Source organism: Ziziphus jujuba, chromosome 5 (assembly GCF_031755915.1).
Source record: "Ziziphus jujuba cultivar Dongzao chromosome 5, ASM3175591v1".
Classification (NCBI taxonomy): domain Eukaryota; kingdom Viridiplantae; phylum Streptophyta; class Magnoliopsida; order Rosales; family Rhamnaceae; genus Ziziphus; species Ziziphus jujuba.
In genome coordinates, this window is record NC_083383.1 from 14,463,846 (window position 1) to 14,482,298 (window position 18,453).

Genomic DNA, 18,453 nt, shown 5'->3' on the forward strand with positions numbered 1-18,453 from the left:
AGAGGAGAAGAAAATAGAGCTTTACATTCTTAAGATCTGGTAAATTGAAGAAAATTACAGCTTTCTGCCATATCTATTTAAAGATAAATCTCTAATAAGCCACCATGCAACAATATGTAATTACAAAAATGGTAACAATCAGTAGGTCAGAATGAATGAAGACCACCCATGAAAAAAGAAAAAAAGAAAAAATTACATAAAAAATCTGAAGACGTCGTTACACAAACATTTTTATAATCCAAAAACTTCCTAACTAGGTTTATCTCATGTCAGCTCGACTGTTCAACACTTGGAAGAACATTGGATTGAAGATTTGATTTATGAGGAATACTTGCAGCCTGCTTCAATGACTTCTGTCTCTCTTCTCCTTGTTGAGGAGGTAACTTCTCCGCTCGAACACGAGTTTCATCCGATTCTACTTCTGGCTTCCTCTTCACCTTCTTCTTCGGTAAGGTGCCATCTCCCACTCTTACATGATCCATGGGATTGCTTGAACTTCCTTTTAATTTCTCTTGTTTTAGTCTGTCAAAACTAGGAGCATTTATTGGACTGGGCATCCGAACCGCTGCACCTGCACTTGAAACCGGCTTGTTTGCTGAACTATGAGTGCCTGATTCTGTGGCTAACCTTTCTCCTGTATATTGTGGCTGAATAATTGAATTAGCTGTAACTCTAACAGTGTCCTCTGTTGTCGGAGGCAACACCTTTTTCCTCCTAATTTTTTCCTGTTCCCGAACAAAAATATTTGTCGAGAAATATACCATAAATCAATGGATAAATAAAGCTGCCTAAAACAGTATGTCAGATAATCCACAAAAGTGGAAGATTATTACAGAAATAGCTATAATTTAGTCAAATTGGAATACAAATATATTCTTTTCTTTGGACAAGCTTCGAGGAAAATCATACAAGAAAGCTACGTAATTAGTTCACAAATACATATCATCCCACCCGTGCTAGATCAGATACAAAATCAACAGAATTTGAGAAAAACCCTGATTTTCTATATAGAGAAAAAGCAAAGTAGGTTCATCTAAACTCAACATCAAGATAAGTTCATCTGTACCGGACTAAGTAGCCCCTCCTAACAAAGCTGAATAGCAGTTGTCATATCAACTTTATACATAATTCTTCCCTTTAAAAAGTTGAAGAATTCCTCTTAACAGATAAATTCAAATGAAAGAGAAGCTTAAAAAATATCAAAGTCAGTAATGGCATATCAAGCACACTGGATTTTTTTTATTTTATATATAAGGAATACACAACAATATGTATGTTTTAACAAGGATACAATCATACAAATATGACTTGCCTATGCTAAAACAGGAAAGTAATCGCAGTTTGTATAAGATCTACAATTTATAGAATGAGAAGAACATACTCCAACCAAAAGCTTGGAATTTTAAGCAACCTCAACAACATAACAATAACAGATTAGAAATCATTTTGCATGTTGAGTAGAGGATTTAGCAACCCTATGTACCTTATTTCTGTTATATAATGTTCTTCGCCTCTCTTTTGCCCTGCAAATTGCACGTTTGATCCCATGGTTGTCCATAAAACCATGTGGCCACAAACCCGCAAGCTGATTTACACAAGGATAAAAAATGTTAGGAACTCTTCACTAAAACTGAAGGGAATTTGATTGACAAAAATATATTAAACAAGAGAACCGCCTAAGAGGAGACCACATGATAGTATTAAAAAGACTAGAAAAATTTTGGGCAACAAGGAGACTTAATCATATTATGACTGGCTAAAGGTGCCATGTCTCATAATATAAAGTACATCACTCAGCTTTTCCCTGATGAAGTGAATGCTTCGAAAAATTTCTTCAGAAAGCATGTAGGGGACTGAAGATTAGGGAAGAGAGTAGCCACGCATACAAATCCGTGAAACACCTTATTATGTAAATTAGAACAAACTGAAAAGTCTAAAATGCGCTGAAAAGTCTAAAATGCGCCAACTATAAGCAACAACCCTATTAAGTATGTGGACATTTTCATGGTCTGATGGTCCTTTAATACAAATTTCACAAAAATACTTTGGAAGCAGCCAGAGATACGGCATCACAGACAAAAAAAGGGGGAAGGGCTGGAAACACCGGAGAAGTAAAAGTTAAAAAATATAAATACCTCTGCGTACAGCTTTCTGATTTGTGGACCAGCATCTTCATCCAGTCCCTACATTTGTTAAACAACAAAAATAAAAATAAGATACACACACAAAAGGCTTTCATGAAAATAGAAGGAACAAAGTATCCCAAAAGCAGGCATTGCAAGCAAAGAAGATTACATCAACGTAAAGATCATAGAGATCACAGATCTTGTCCTCCAACGCTGCATCCATACTAAACTTTTTTTTAGAGGTTTCTTTATCTTCAGCAGAAACTTCTTGGAAATCATCTGATGCTCCAGCTTGTTGCTCCAATGCCTAAAACATATTATGAATCACACATTAATGATGACAAACATTACTCTTCTCACTGAGACAATGCACTCGTCTGGTGGCTGGTTGAAGGGAGAAAAAAACACACGCACACATACAATGTTCAGCATGTATGTCATAGAAGATAAATCATTTCCTCCAAACCCATGTTCCTATGCAGGAGCCTTTGAAAGAGACAAAAAGAATTCATCTAGGATGGTGTGGATAAAAGCATTTGACTCAAGGAAAAACAACAAAACAAATGCCTTGCTTAAGAAAGCAAAAATAGTGAAAAGCCACCTGGATGACCCATGTAGACAAAAGTAATAACAAGAGCAAAGATCTGAGTAGTATTAAACCAAATATTAGCGAAAGAAAATGCTCCACGAGACTTAGGATAAAAGAAGATCATAAAAATTACTCAATTTGGTGTAGATAACAAGCTTTGTTTACCCTAATAAACTTAAGCAATAAGTACCATGATGACACTAATAATGACAATTGACAAAAGACTGTGACCCCAATAAACAAAGATAAATAACTTTAGAAAGGGAAAGTGTGCTGGATGCTAACAAGGTACTGGTCAAACATATGCCTAGCCAGTGAAAAATACAAAAGTCTCCATTAGCAGAAGAAAAAAACCTCATGTAAAGCAAAAAGGGATCATAGAAGCTGATTCCATACAAAAAGGTAACAGCTTTTGTTAAGTCAAGTATAAAATGACCAAGAACAATACTATCAACCAGTTTCATCAATTATTAATACAGAGAAATAACCTTTCACCAGCTAAAAAAAACAACAATTCGAACACAGACTCCGCTATTCGTACCTTGGACTCCAATAAGGGGGTCCTCAATTTAATCATCTCTACAACTTCCTTCTTTATATGTTGAAACCTGTCGTCTTTCTCCTGTTTTGCTGACAGACCCATACTAATCATGACTTTTAAGTTTCTCTGAAGATATATATACATACATATATATATATGAGAGAGAGAAAAAAAAAGAAAAAAAAAAAAAAAAAAAAAAAAAACCATTGCAGAAACATCATCATCTAGTAATTTTCAATAAAAGTGAAAAAGAAAAAAGGAAGGGAATAAAGATTAAAAAAAAAAAAAAAAAAGCCAGATGAAAATAAAACCAATACATCCCCAATTACGAGCACTATTATTTTATCCAATAACCTTGTCCATAATCCACAAAAAGTAACTTATGTGTCCATAAAAAATACAGAATAATTGATTGAACTTTAGTAAATGTGAAGGAACAATTCTAACATTAAAAGGTCAGTTTCATGCAGAAGTAACAAGATAAAAGAAAAACGTGAATAAAGATCTCATTGAATTTAATTGGTCCATGGATCTAAAAAATAGTGAGACTTCATTCTGCTAGGGCCCTATAGGTTGACAATATATATTCAATCTTCAAAAACCATATTTTGATTGCCATTTAATTACATCAACCATACTTGAACTAGCCAAAATGATAATGATAGCCTATCGAGATTATAACAAGCCATCCAAGAGTCGTAGCACATCTTATTTAGAAAGTTAAGGAACTTTACTCACATAACTTAAGAGCCAAAATCCATAAAAGTTCCAATTATATGTAATATATTCATTATCAATTCTGTTTCTAGAATCATCACCCAAGAGATAGAGAAGGAAGGAATGCTTCAATTATTTCTTAAATTGCAACCAAGTCACTAATTCCAAAACCACATGCAAGCATATCCTTCGTTTAGAACCATAATAAGTAATGGTTGAAATTTAAAAATTAAGTAACAGGAACTGGAGAATCTCATTGTGCTTTCAACAAACTCTCTATACCTTCAATGTTCTCAGCTGTATTAAATGACCCAAAATACTCATAAGTCGGTTAATTAACTCTTTGGATACTTTCCCATGGCTAGCCTGCTGCATCCAAAGAAAATGTGTAAATTTCTTCACAGGTTAAAAGAAGATATGTTTCTCTGTGTGTTTATGGTCTGGTTTCAAATATGACAATTATGATGCCTAGAAGCAAAGATTAAGCAATTATGAAACTATGTTCAAACTAAAAATTCTAGAGTACCGCTAGTCTGGCAACTTTAGCAAGTTTCATCTTTATTTCTCTAGGCAATCTTCTTTTAATTGCCTGTGATGAAATATCACCCTCTTGATTCTCCACAGCAGGTGGCCTTGCTGTAATATTTCACACAAAGAATAAATTATTTGCCAAAAACGTTCCTCAGGCTCTATTTATATATAAAGAACATCAAAATAGCATCAAATAAGAGTAGAAATGTCAAAATAATCAATGATCTTACATTCTGCAACCATCTTCTCCAACTCCCTAATAGCCTTCTCAAGCATTGAGCTTTTTGGCCTTACACTAGAACCATCCCTTTTGTGCACATGAGTTTTCTGCACATTTAAATTCAGATTATAAACTAGCGCCATGGAGAAAACATTTGAAACTAAACTTGTGGCTGAATTTCCAGGATAAGAAGAAAATGCAGAACAGAAAGTAAAATTCCAGTAGTTCCAACATGTAATTGAGACCTCATCTGCTTTTCCAACAATGCAGCTCATCCAGGAAAAAGCAAATGGTAATATATATACATATATAGGAAAAAGGGGATTGACGGTTAGATTTTTCGGATACCTATGATAGGCTTTACATATCCAACTCAACCCTCAAACTATTCAAGGAATAAGGTTCTACTATTTAAAATACATCTATATCTTAGAAGGAAAGGTGCTCATAAATGATGAGTTCATGGTAAATGCCTTGCAAATTACAACAAAGCCAGGCCATAGGTGCAAGCCAAAGGATGCAGTTGAAGCAAACATGTAATTAAGCCATGCAACTTACAATAAACATATGTATTGCTCCTAAGAGATAGTACAAGAACAAATAAAACAATTACCTCAAGCGCCTCCAGATAGTTTTCATCTTAATTTTATGTTAGGTGCTGAGGAAAACATATTCAGCCACTATTTCTCATCTTCCTTTCAGAAATTGTTATCATTTTATTTCCATAGTAAATTATCTCTTCTATCTTATTGTGCTCTAAAGTTACTTCTAATAAAATGTTCCTTATTTGTAAGAAAGGTATGAAAGTGCAAAGACAATAGTATAAACTGATTAGAGCATAACGCTTTAAGACAACATCTCCAACCAACACACCACATACAAACTTAAGAATTGGAAAGCAACAACTGGTGCAAACTATGTTTATTACTTAGCTTAATAGAAAATCATCATCTCCCGCACCATTCACCCCTTTGAGACTTCTGATCAAGTATTCAACAAATCACATAGTAATGAATGTACATTTTTACCATGTCAGATGGAATATTCATAAATTAATCAAGACAAGCCTGGATTTCAGCATCATATATCATGAAAGCCATAAAATTAATGGTCAGTCCAGGGATTATGGACAGTAAATTATTGAGCCATAAATGTAAGAAATACTAACCATTGTTGGAATGGAATATTTCCCCTCAAAAGTGTTAAGGTCCAACGGTTCACGAATCCCATTTTTTTCTCTGGCCCGAACTGATGAATCCAGCTCATCAACATTACCCAGTGGTCTTCCAGATTGGGGTCTGGATTGTGAATAAGCACTTTTTTCATGATATTTCAGGTGTGAACCATCAGCACCAACATCTTTAAGTTTACTACTTGAATCCTTAGATAGGAGGACTCCAGTCTTCTGCTTATCAAAATCCTTCCCCTCTGGTAGTGGTACAGATGCATCTCCATTTGAAACTTTCAGAAATGTAGGATCCAACATTGTTTTAGAATCAGATGATTTCTTTTTAGAACCATCAGAAGCGTTAAACTGATTCTGAAGTTTCACATCTTCAAAGTGTTCACCAGCTACAGCCACAGGTTGAGAGGGCGTAGAAGAGCTTTTTGTGAGATTTGATGTAACCTTTGCAGCTGCCATCTTACTTAATTTTGCATGTTTATTATTTGGCAAGTGACCATCATCATTTTCACCATTACCCTTTGCTAAATCTTTCCTTCTCCTTTTCTTTGGTTGCTGGTTCGGCAATGCAGCAGGCTCACTTCTAGCATGACAGGAAATAAATAAATAAATAAATAATATTAAAAAAAACTGTCAAATTAGACATAGTAACACAACTATATATTGAATATTCTCTTCTAATAAAAGCCAGAAGATTTCTAGACAAGATGACCTTATTTTGCACAAAGAAAACAAATGATGCTATGCAACTGATAAATGATACTTGAGAAAAGGGCCACTATCATAAAAGAAGATTAAAGAAACCCACATGCGTTCCAGTTTTCCCCTGTTCACGAAAAACCCATCATGTTTTATTGCTGAATTATCAACTTGAAAATATTCATCCTGCACAACACATAACAATGGACCATTATGACCATAATGTATATAACAAAAATTCATACGAAAATAAGAATGCAAAAAATTACAGATGCATAAGGATCAACATAGATTTTAAAATACAAGTAACCAATTAAGAGACTAACCAACTCAGCATCATCAATAAAAGAGTCTTCTGTATCATACTGATCATCATCAGGAATATCATTTAGATCTTCATCATCGCTACTGTCCTTACCCTGAAACATGTTTTTTGAAAGTTAGCATAATGGAATAAGATATGTTGTAAAAATCAACCATACAATCGCTACTAGAAGAACGAACGACAAAACAATTCTAAACAAAATTTACATACCATATAAAGGCGTTCAATCTTCTCAATAACCGCACTAAAGCGATTTGTTGCAGGCCCATCTTTAACTTCATCACCATCCGGTTGCACCTAAAGTCGACACACAGGTATATAGGGACGTTAAATGACATATAGAGGAGAAAAACAGATTGTATATGACTACTGACGCCCAAAAGGGAAACCTAAAGAATATGTATATTCTTGGTATGATCAGCAAGCCAAAATCAAAGATACTGGCTATAACCATAAATCATATAAAGTCTGCAATAATGAAATATATGCGGGTTTTCACAAGGCTCATGCAATTATTAACCTTCCAACCATCATGCTCGTGAAACAAATTTTCAGAGCCAAACATGCAAACCGTGAAGGAAGCAAAGAATGTCAAAACCCACATGGCGATGTCAACAACCCAAGTCAAGTTTCATCGGGTAAAAAAGAAAACGCACTCTGAAGTACGTCAAACTACTGTTTTAACACCAAAATATCACACCCAGCTTCGCAAAGTACAGATTGCAGTTCATGGGCACGTCTCAATTATACTGTTAAACGCAAAAAAAAACAAAAAAAAAAAAAAAAAAAAACACACGACCCAATACACAAAGCAGCGAATAAAACACAGCGGTCTATATCACGATTAGAGAGGCTCACCGGAGCTATACGAGACTCGAGACGTGGGTGAGCATTGGCGGGAGGCTCAGGCGCGGAAGTAGAAGGCCCATTGACTTTGTTAGCGTCCTTCATGAGCTTCTTCCACGAAACTATAGTAGTCTCTCCGGGACGTAACTCCACCGTGAACATTTGCCGGTCACCCGCTTTGAGAAACGACGACGAAGCCCTTAACGAATCACCGCTCCCTTTCTCTTCCTCCATCATCGAATGGGAATTGGAAATTCTGGGAGAACCAGAATCCTAGGGTATTCGGATCGAAGATTCGATAATTAAGATGCGAGAAACATAGGGAGCAAAGGGAAGGTCTCAGGTCTAAGCCCTAGACAGACAGAAGAGAATTTGCCAGGAAAAGGAATTGATAAAGGGGAGAAAGAAAGAGAGATAGAGAGAGAATTTTTAGAGAGAGAGAGAGAGAGAGACAAATAGGAGTTAAGAGGATTAGGCGGGATAGAGGGAAATATTTGGTAGAGGGGTTTTAACTGCATAAACAACAGGGTGTTGAAAAATTTTCTTGCACTTTCTTTTGCGAGAAAGTGAGGGTAGGGGGTGCGGAGAGGAGGGAAGAGAGATGGGGACGGGTATGGACTTCCTATTGGGGTGGATCCGAACCCGAATTCTCTATTGAATTTTTGTCTCTTTGGCCAAACATTTAAAGCCGAAACCCGTTGCCGCCCTGATTTAAGGCTTTTTTGCCGGTGAACGGGTTTTAGAATTGATGGACCATCGGCCACTAGGCATTTAGCCTACTCATGACTCTTTCGAGTTTAATAAAATTAAAATTTGAAAGAGTTTACCCAAATAAATAAATAATCATATTAGTTGTGGTAAATTATGTAAAAATTGATTGGAGATGGATACTTTTTTCCTTCTTTTCTAGAAAGGTAGATACCTTCTTTAAAATTATACTGTTTATATCTTGGACATGTTCTTTTGGAATAAGTATTTGACCAAGATTATTTTTTTGGACAAATCATCGTAAGTCTAATCTAATCGAATGAGCATAGATATACATGTTCAACTATTAAACATACTTGTTTCGTCAATGACCAAATAGTTTGTGAAATACATTAGTCAAATATTCAAATATAATGGTAGATGAATCATTCATTTTTATATTTTATATATGTAGTTCTATTTTTTTAGACAATTGAATTTACGATGATATATTAAACTTAACACATGTTAAACATGTTTTGAAACTTATAAACTCTATTTTCACATTTTGTATCGTCTAGATTATCTTAAACTTAATCACTCAATAGAATGTTTCTCTATATATAAGTTGATAAAAAAAAAATAATATATATACATACTATCAAAGCATACAAATTGGAATCAAAATTATTTAAAAAAAAAAAAAAAGTACTGCATTAGGGCACTAAATACTAAATACTAAAATTACACTTGTTTATATGAATAATACTAAATCACTAAATTTTTTTTATTAAATGATATAAAAGTATTTAATTTGTTTGTTTTCTAGTTTAATTGTTTAAAAGATTATTGATTCATATTTAGATTAAATTTATATATTATAGGCATTAGAGTATTTTCCAAATGATGCAGCTAGATGATATTTTTATTATATTATTAGTTAGCAAATAAATATAGTCTAAACATAAACTGAAAGTGAGATTGGTGCAATGATATGCCCACGTACCTAAATTTTAAGGTCATGACAAAAAAATAAAAAAATAAAAATTCTACTAATTCAAAAAGATTTAATTTTTATAAAATTGATTAAAAAAAAGAATATTAATTATCAACCTAATCCCTTTGTTTATAGAAAATGAAAAACAATTTATTATATATTCATTAGTTCATAAAAGTAAGAATGAAATAAGTCAAAAGTATTTAAAGAAAAGCACTGTTGATAACAAGAATTTTATTGTATTCATTGCAAAATATCAAAAAAAACAATTGGAAATAAAAGCAACGATCATTGTGATTTGTTTATCCTTGAAAAGATATCAAATCACTCGGCAACTAAAATTTGGCAAAACAGAAGTGCTACAGTATCAAAACATTTACCATTATAAGTGTTAATATATTATTAGTTAACATATTTATATAACTTAATTTAAAAAAAAAAGTAGTATAATTTAGATATGAACAAATGATCCTTAAATAGATCGGTGAATAAAAATGTAAACTAATCAAATATTATCATTTCATTTAATAAACAAATTTGATAAATATTTTGTTAACTCTAATACTATTGTTAGTGAAAATATTTGATAACCAAAATTGTTTTTCTAACAATATATTTTTTTTATTGATTCCTTAATCGGTCATCCTACTATACAGATTTTGTTAAACCCTATTATGATAAACTGAATTGAAACCCAACATATACCCATCTAAATATTTAATAATGCTCTTGCTTCAATCTTATTCATTTAAAGAAATCTTTCCCACGATATACCCATGAAAATTCAAACACAACACCTTCAAATTTGATATCAATTGGTGCAAGAGTGAAGCAATAATATTTTAAAAAAATTATTACCAAAAAAAAAAAGATTTCCAAAAAATTATAAATTTTAAAACAATTGATATCAATTGAATATTTCCCACTTTAGTGTGCTCCCATTGATTCATTATCATTGAGATATGACACATTTGTATTTTCATGCTTAGAATGACTTTTTTTTATAAAAGTTATAAAGATTAACAAAAATGTCCTTCATCCCTTTAGTCGAAAATTTAACCTTTAAAACCTTTATAAGCATTTTCAAAGAAATATGGTTTATATTCTAACTTATACCGTGGATAAAACACAACTGCAATTAGCAATAATTTGTTGACATTTCCAAGAAAGCTTCAATATTCGTTAAACTTTATCAACATTTTATTTATCATATAAAACATCAAATGTTTTCCACTATTATTCCATTCAACAAGAGTATTATACATCAAACTTAATTTATAAAAACACAGATTGTAAGTAATGGTCAAAGGATAACTAAATTTTAATGTAACCTTATAATAACTAAAAATTTCAAGTGGTCCAGCTCTTTTCTTTTTCAGTTTCATCCTCTTTAAAGTATCCACCAAAGTGTCCATCATCATCTATCATTCTATTAAAAGATTTTTTATATTTCAAAGCTGAGTTCAACATCAAAAGATGAAATCCCACCTAGTAGACACGTCCAAAACCATAATCTCTTGAAACTTAACATTTTACTTCTGTACTCATTCTTTAAATTTATGTAACTTTGAAGAATATGATCAAATATATTTAATAGCAATGCAAATCCCAGCAATACTATCATGGATCTTCCTTAATTCAAATGTCATAATCAAATGTATAATGTGAGTAATATAATAAACATGTAAAAATTCACCATATCCATAACACTTCCTTTCCAATCTCTTAATTTTCTAATCAAAAAATTAAAAGTCAAATCATTTGAAAACCCATTATCAACTCTTATTGTGAAACCTCTCAATATCCCATTCAATGAAACAATTCTTTATAATCTTATCAATTGTCTCACCTTTATGATTTTGGAAATCATAAAATTTAAGATTCTCTTATGCAATTGCCAATCATCATCAATAACGTGACTAATAAGAGTCATAAATTGTTATTTTGAATGGAAGTCCATATATTCATGGTAAGACAAACTCTTTGCTTACCCATTGCAAACACACTCTTCATAGCTTTTTTTTTTTTTTTATAATTTAAATACAATTGAAATACATCTCTAAAAACTATTCTATAAGATGGAGGATCATACTTGAGGTTCAAAGCATGACAAAATTTTCTAAACCCTTCCCCTTCAATATGGCTAAATGGCAATTTATCTATGACTATCATTTATCACATAAAAGCCTACATGTCTTTTTATTAAATGTTGTGGACACCAAATTACTACTACCACTATCAAAGGTACGAATATTTTGCCTTTTATCGACCATTCTATTAAGGTACTTTTTGTATTGATTTCGCAATATACTAGTTCCATATCTCTTAGTATTACATATATAATCTATCACATAATATTTACATTTGCCTCTAGGATTATTTGGATTACTATCTTCATTTTTTCAAACTGATTCTAAATCATGGCTGGAGCCTAGAAGATTTTATATACGTAGTTTTATAAGGCTTATTTAATTTTGAAGGTTAAAACTCAACTCTCTCTTCTTCTTTTTTTTTTTCATTTAAATACTCTTCTAACTCATTAATATCATATAAATCATGATGATGCTCATCCATTTTGAAACCTATTGAAAAACACACATGAAAATAAAAAAAACCTAGTGGAAACATATAGACAAATATAAATGTAAAATCTACAATATATAACCATATATTAACATATAATCATATTTTAAACATATAATTTTAGCATACAATCATATTTTACAATTTAAGATTCAATCAGAATTTAGTAATTTGATTTTAAGATACAATGAGATTTTAACAATAAAATTCAATTTGATTTCAATATGCAATTTTATTTAACATGCAATCAGATTTTAAGATTTTAGTATATAGTAGTTAATAAGATTTTAAACATAAAATCTTAATGTAACCAAATAATTTTAACTTATTATTAGATTTCTATAGCAGCATTTCCATAATAACTTAAATAAGCAATTAAATAAATTTTAAAAAATTTAATTATCATAAATGAAAACATATGAACCCTAATAACGGAACAACCACATAAAAAACATTTCAAAACAAACAAATTTCAAAAACTACACCTCATAAAATCCACAGTTTTCAAATCACTTCGCAACAAACAAATTTCATAGCTTAATTTTTACTACGTTTCATTTATTCTAAATTTCACAGCAATCAGATTTACAACCTAAACTTCACTATACTTTACAAAGAGAGCCTCTAGCTACAAAAATAAGGAAAAAAAATAAATTAAAAGGGTAAGTGGCTTACCAATTTTGCAATTGTTACACAAAAGATCAAAAGTCAAAGGAACAAACCAGCCAATAGCACCAAAAAACTTAAAATGTGTTTTCCTACATAAAAACAAAAACAAAAACTAACACAAACAAAATCAGCACCCAATAGCCAACACAATCTTCATAGCTAGCCGGATTGCTTTAATAATTCTGCATCATTAACATAGAATACAAGTTGCACATACTTTTTTTTATTTTTTTATTTTTTATTTTTAGGAAAAAAGAAGAAGTTGGGATATCATTTGGTTTTTGTTAATTATTTTTTCTGTTTTTCATTAAAAAAAGGGTTTTGCATGAATTTGGAGCTTATATTGGAAAAAGAAAAAGGGTAATCTTTTAGTTATTTAGGAAGAAAGAAAGAAAACAAATAGGTTTTTGAAGATGATGCTATGTTTCTTATCAAAACCAAAACCAAAAAAACGAAGTGATGGAGATTAGAAAATGAGAGAGAGAGAGAGAGAGTAGTTTCATAAAGTTAAAAATTTTGATGAATAATAAACTAATTTCGAAACCCCACATAACAAAGAAGAAAAAATGAACTAAACTAAATTGAAAATTTTGAAAAGAAAAATGGCTAAATTGAAAATTTTGATAATAATAAAATTGGAATTTGTTTTCAACTTGTTTTAAGATATGGAAAATCAAACGGCGGGAGTAATTTTTTAATAAAATATTTTACAAATATGTGTATTATTTAGTATTTTTATATAAAAAGCTATATATTAATTGATATTGTAGATAGATTAATCGATTCGTTGTGGGTTAGATTAAATGAATTTTTACGGACCTGCAAACTAAACTGATATATCTGATTTTTTCACATATAAAACCAAATTAAACCAAACTATAAGTGAAAAATCGAACCAACCAACGCTAATTGCTTGGTTTGATCGAGTTGCTCAATCCTATTTGAAAACCCTACCCTTAGTAAAATTTGACAAATAAATTTGAAGGATAATTTTTTATAAGCATAAAATGTAACCGCAATCAGAACAAAATCGAGAAGGTCTGAATGACATTTTCTTATTGTCTTTTCAAATAATACTTCAGCATCCATAAAATTATTATGTTTTGTGCTCACAATTATGTAAACTGAGCTTGATTAACAATCCTCCGAAACAATAAATATTTTAGAAAACAAACGGCATGGCGTTTTACGGGTAAACAAGCAAAGATCAGATAAGAGTGGGAAAAACAGAGCATCATCATTTTCCAATTCATCTATTTTCTCTGCGCAAGCGCGCGAACCAGTAAGAACCCTCAGAAAAATCACAGCGACTCACTCCGTTCTAATCTTAAAACCCTTATTCCCTAAAAAAAAAAAAAGGCCATGAGAACAACCACTCTGCTTCTCTCTCCTCCACCTTTCTCTTCCAAACCTCTCACACCCACCACCGTCACCACCTCATCCCAACCCTTCTTTCACTCTCCCTCTCCACTCGCCTTTCCTTCCCTAAACCTCAAACCCTTTTCCTTAACCCCATTACCAAACAGCCCCTTCGTTGTACGCGCCGACGACGGCGACGCCGATGGCGCAGGTCCCGATGACTACGACATGGACGACGAGGAGCTCGAGGAGGTCGACAACAAGAAGGATTTCGATATCGAGTACGACACCTTAGTCTCTGCCTCATCTTCGGCTTCCGGAAGCGGCGACGGCGAGGACGACATTGCCATTGTGCAGAGCAAGAGCTTCGTGTCCACACGTGGCTGGGACTCCGAGACGGTTGTCGATTATAGGATTAACGAGGATGAGTTCCATAAGATCAGCTTGCTCGACTGTGATTTTTTCATCAGAAAACCACCCGACCCGGATAACGATGTCTATGATTTCAGGGAGGTAAAATTTTTTTAATGGTTTCATTTTTTTATTTTAATTTGCGATTTATGGTTTTTTTTTTTGGTTAGTTTTTTGTTGATTTATTTTGAAATGGGTTATGTAGATGTATGTTACTCCTCCGGACACAGATGTATATGCGATTCCAAAGGTTCTTGCTCCAATGCCTCAGAAGGTACTGTGTTTTTGAAGAATGCACATTTTAGTTGATAAGTTGCATTTTGGGTTTGAGAAAAATTCCCATCCTTTATGTGAAGCTTTTCTTAGATTGAAAAGCATATAAAACTTGTAAAAATCTAATATCAAGATCCCTTGGGAGGGAGAAAAAAAAAAAAAAAAAAAAAACTTTTTTTTTTCCCCTGCTATAATGATCGTTTCATTAGCAAATAAATGTGAGCTAAAGACAATCAAATGTGAGCTAAAGACAATCAAGAATTTTGCCTTGTTTTATATCCCACATAGGGCTTTTTTCTTATTATTTTTATGTTTAAATTCAAGCAAGTTGCTAATAGTTAGAAACAGTGCTGGTTAGTTAGTTACTAAAAATAGTATGGTAATTCTTTGAGAGTTAATATGTGTGGAGAAGCATAAAATATGGTAAAATTGATATGATAATCCATGTATAATTTTATTCATTTTATATAAAAATTGCAGTATATACGCTGTGCCAAGAGTGATTTCGGAATCTACAATGTCACAGAACCACCTATTGATGCACCAAGAGGTCCAATGTACAAGACCGATAGGGAGATACAGAAGGTATGAATACTTTTTTCTTTCTTTCTTCACAGAATGGGCTACGAGGCATATATATATTTATATATATATATATAGGAGAATATTCCACTGAGTGAGTGATGTTGGACATGTTATGTTGCCCAACAGACCCTAGATTACATGTAATCCATGGATCTGTGAGGCAACATATCATGTCCAGGGTTGCCCAATGCAAAACGACCATATACATCTGTTTGGAAGGTGTTATTCTTTACTGAATGAGCTAACTGAAATAAGTGCATAACCTGATGATAAATCCATCTCATCTCATGAGGATTAATAGTTTTACATATGATGTATGTACATTACTTTTTTGACTGATTCACTCTTATGTTTTCTGTATCTGGCATATATCATAAATACAAAAGCAGATAAAGTATAGAAGTGAAGTTTTAATTTTGCTGCAGGTTTTTTATTTCTTTGGTAAATACACATAAAATTGTTGTAGTAGTAAGTTAGGGGGACTGCCAACATCGTTTGAAAAATAATATAATTTTGAAATTTGGTTTTAAGCCCTGTTATGTAAATTTGACATCTTAGTTATTTTATCTTACACGAGCAATTTCCTAAATTTACTTGGTTTTTGAAAGATTCTAGACACCAGTACAGATACTGACCTTACATCTGATGATTAGGAAATCAGTCTTAAAATGAGAAAATGTAACCTGGCATGTAGTGAATTTAAGCACCGCCTATTGGACTTCACTATGGTTGCAAATTGGTATTTCTTAAATTATGGCGGCTAAAATTATCCTAAGTTGTCATGGTCCATGGAGATTTCTGGTCTCTACATTTTTTAATTGCTGTTTGTTTTAAATAAAATGTAAACTTTATCCAAGATTTAATCTAGGAGCAAGAGGGATAGTGAAAAGGTAAGAACGGCAATGTGGGTGCAAAATAACATTTAAGTTTAACAGGGAAAAAAGGTACTTGAAAACAACAACCGAGATGAAAAAGAAAAATCTGGTTAGGAATCATTATGTCAATATTACCTCAGAATCATTGGAGAGAAACTGGAGAATAACTCCAGACCTCGCTAGAAATCTTAAATTATTGTAGAGTAAACATCCATCCAAATTAGTGAACTTTGGCTAACTTGGGTCAGCATCAGATGATTTACTGACTTGGAAGTTACCTGGCATTGCCCATCTTCTATCTTTCTGGATTGTTCTCACAAGTCAAACTTTTATCACATTTGACAAGATATTTTAACTCTTTAACTGATGAAGTGACCAAATTAACCCAACCTATATATGTTAATATAGAATTTATACTCTCTTAACTGCACAAGTTTTATTCATTTGCAAAAAGAATGCAGCTTTATACATTAGGGCATTGGCAATATTTCACTATGTAAGAATTTCAAAATTTCCTTCGTATGCTTGCAATTGTAGGAGAATTTTTTGGTCATTGTGTTGTGACGTTCTTACCTCTTAGTCGCAAAATTAAACTATAGTCTAAATGGATGTTTCTCTTCTTCTTCTTCTTTGACAAATGAATTCTACTTTTCAGCAACTAACATCTTCTGGCTGCATCTGGCTTGCAGGTTTTCTTGACGAAGCACTACAGAAATCGAAGATTGGGTGACCCAGAATTCATATTGGATTTTGAGGAGATTTATGTAATAGATTCCAAAACAAAGTCAATTACTAGAGCGAAAGTTCTGGTGAGAGCTTTATATGTTTATAGTAGATACTGTTATTGCCTGTAGAATTTTATTATGGCTTTTCCCTTCTCAAGTTTTAATTTCTTTTGACTTTGTTAATTTGCTTCTGCTCCTTTCTTCATAGGAACACGTTTGAAATTGGAAAGTGACAATGTTCTAAGTGAAAACTAAATTTCCATATATTTGAAGTTTGTTTTAGATTCTTAATTTTTAGAAGTGACAGTAGAACATTACAAATAAGTGTAGAAGGCCTCCTAGCATTTAGACATAATGATAAGCTAGCATAGAAGATTATAGGGGGAAAAAAAAAATCCAAATAAGGCCATAGATAATTGCAGTGGTGGACATCTTTGACCAAGTTGATTGAAGCTTTTTGTTGCATAAGTTGTATATTTGAGATTATGAGAAAAACAAGATGCCTACCAATGCCAGTGCTAGTTGTATTCGTAGGCTTGGCCCAGTGGTAAACACCACTGACCAGGACTGGATGTAGTCATCTCCCTCCCTTCTAATTGAGAATATATTGTAATCCCTCCCCCCAAAAAGGAAAAAAAAAAAAAAAAAAAAAAAAAGGAATCTCAGTTCTAGTTATTGAAACCTTAAATTGATAAATGCAGCCTGTTTTATGACTTTTCTCTATTACTGCACTCAACTTTGTAGTTGTTTTTATGCCTTCTTAACTTTGTTGTTGTTTTTATGCCTTCTAAAGGTCACAGTTCCAGAAGGAAGAAATAGGGATAGGAAAAAGGACCTTCTTGTAATACGTGACAATGGGAACTCCTTCAAAATTATTCCTGTGGTAAGCAACGCTGGTCCAAAAGACTTTCTGTAATTTATATTGCCATTTGTGAACTAATTCCTTGTTCTTTTATATGGTTTCAGAGTGAAAGAGAGGATCCCTCCACCGTAATAGAGAAGGAAGAATGGGCAAAGACTAGACAGGATATGGAGAGACATCTTAGAAAGCTACGGGACTTTCCCGTTTCAAATTGGTTTTAATCTTTCAGCTGAGTTTAAAGTTTGCACTTAGAAGATAAATTTGCAAGAAAAGTTTGTTGTTGAGGTGAGCATGCTCTGACGTATCAAAATTATTCATCATGTTGCTGGCAACAAGGTCTAACCTTAGAATGATGAGAGCTGGTTCTTAATGTATAGAAGCTTCTTGGTATAAAAAATTTAAGAACTTCTATCAGCTTCAAATTTATTGGCATAGAGGTTGGTAGACCTTGTATTTTCTCCATTACTGTGTATTATTCATCAGTCTATATCAGGATTTGCCTCTTGCTCTTCTTTCATCTATAACTATGACTGAAACTGTTGTCATTGTCTTTGATCTCAATCATTTTGGGGTTGATATTTACAGCTGGCAAGGGTTGTGGTTGGTGATACCCCCTATTATAGGTCCATGGAAAATGATTACCATACAAT

General features: G+C 32.5%; 2 protein-coding genes across 6 annotated transcripts; one reads left to right on the forward strand and one right to left on the reverse strand.

Moving 5' to 3' along the window:
* LOC107409768 (ubinuclein-1) lies at window positions 1–8,504 on the reverse strand. Of its 5 annotated transcripts, none has more exons than XM_048475569.2 (13): window positions 7,790–8,503; window positions 7,142–7,228; window positions 6,933–7,025; window positions 6,716–6,792; window positions 5,893–6,490; window positions 4,735–4,831; window positions 4,500–4,609; window positions 4,256–4,339; window positions 3,257–3,382; window positions 2,296–2,433; window positions 2,136–2,183; window positions 1,484–1,585; window positions 1–725 (listed from the first exon to the last, which is right to left on the reverse strand). In XM_048475569.2, exons 1-13 carry the CDS (start codon window positions 8,012–8,014, stop codon window positions 270–272), a joined length of 2,241 nt encoding a protein of 746 aa, XP_048331526.2. In that variant the 5' UTR covers window positions 8,015–8,503; the 3' UTR covers window positions 1–269. The 5 variants fall into 5 exon arrangements, with proteins under 5 accessions (XP_048331526.2, XP_060673227.1, XP_048331525.2 ...); XM_060817244.1 differs by having other exon boundaries at window positions 5,893–6,487; window positions 7,790–8,502; XM_048475568.2 differs by having other exon boundaries at window positions 4,256–4,342; window positions 7,790–8,501.
* A 5,256-nt stretch (window positions 8,505–13,760) lies between these two features.
* Window positions 13,761–18,327, forward strand: LOC107421104 (PLASTID TRANSCRIPTIONALLY ACTIVE protein 6, chloroplastic). Its single transcript, XM_016030264.4, has 6 exons — window positions 13,761–14,585; window positions 14,689–14,757; window positions 15,237–15,341; window positions 16,906–17,025; window positions 17,735–17,824; window positions 17,908–18,327. Exons 1-6 carry the CDS (start codon window positions 14,076–14,078, stop codon window positions 18,022–18,024), a joined length of 1,011 nt encoding a protein of 336 aa, XP_015885750.3. The 5' UTR covers window positions 13,761–14,075; the 3' UTR covers window positions 18,025–18,327.
* Window positions 18,328–18,453: the final 126 nt, after the last annotated feature.

What these genes read in the sequence shown, in the direction of transcription:
- LOC107421104 (XM_016030264.4), top strand. Translation starts at nt 14,076, where the DNA reads ATGAGAACAACCACTCTGCTTCTCTCTCCTCCACCTTTCTCTTCCAAA. An exon ending in ATGTCTATGATTTCAGGGAG is followed by an intron (nt 14,586 to 14,688) that starts GTAAAATTTTTT and finishes TGGGTTATGTAG; the next exon opens with ATGTATGTTACTCCTCCGGA. An exon ending in TTGCTCCAATGCCTCAGAAG is followed by an intron (nt 14,758 to 15,236) that starts GTACTGTGTTTT and finishes TAAAAATTGCAG; the next exon opens with TATATACGCTGTGCCAAGAG.
- LOC107409768 (XM_048475568.2), bottom strand. Translation starts at nt 8,014, where the DNA reads ATGATGGAGGAAGAGAAAGGGAGCGGTGATTCGTTAAGGGCTTCGTCG. An exon ending in AGATTGAACGCCTTTATATG is followed by an intron (nt 7,026 to 7,141) that starts GTATGTAAATTT and finishes AACATGTTTCAG; the next exon opens with GGTAAGGACAGTAGCGATGA. An exon ending in TTATTGATGATGCTGAGTTG is followed by an intron (nt 6,793 to 6,932) that starts GTTAGTCTCTTA and finishes TGTGTTGTGCAG; the next exon opens with GATGAATATTTTCAAGTTGA.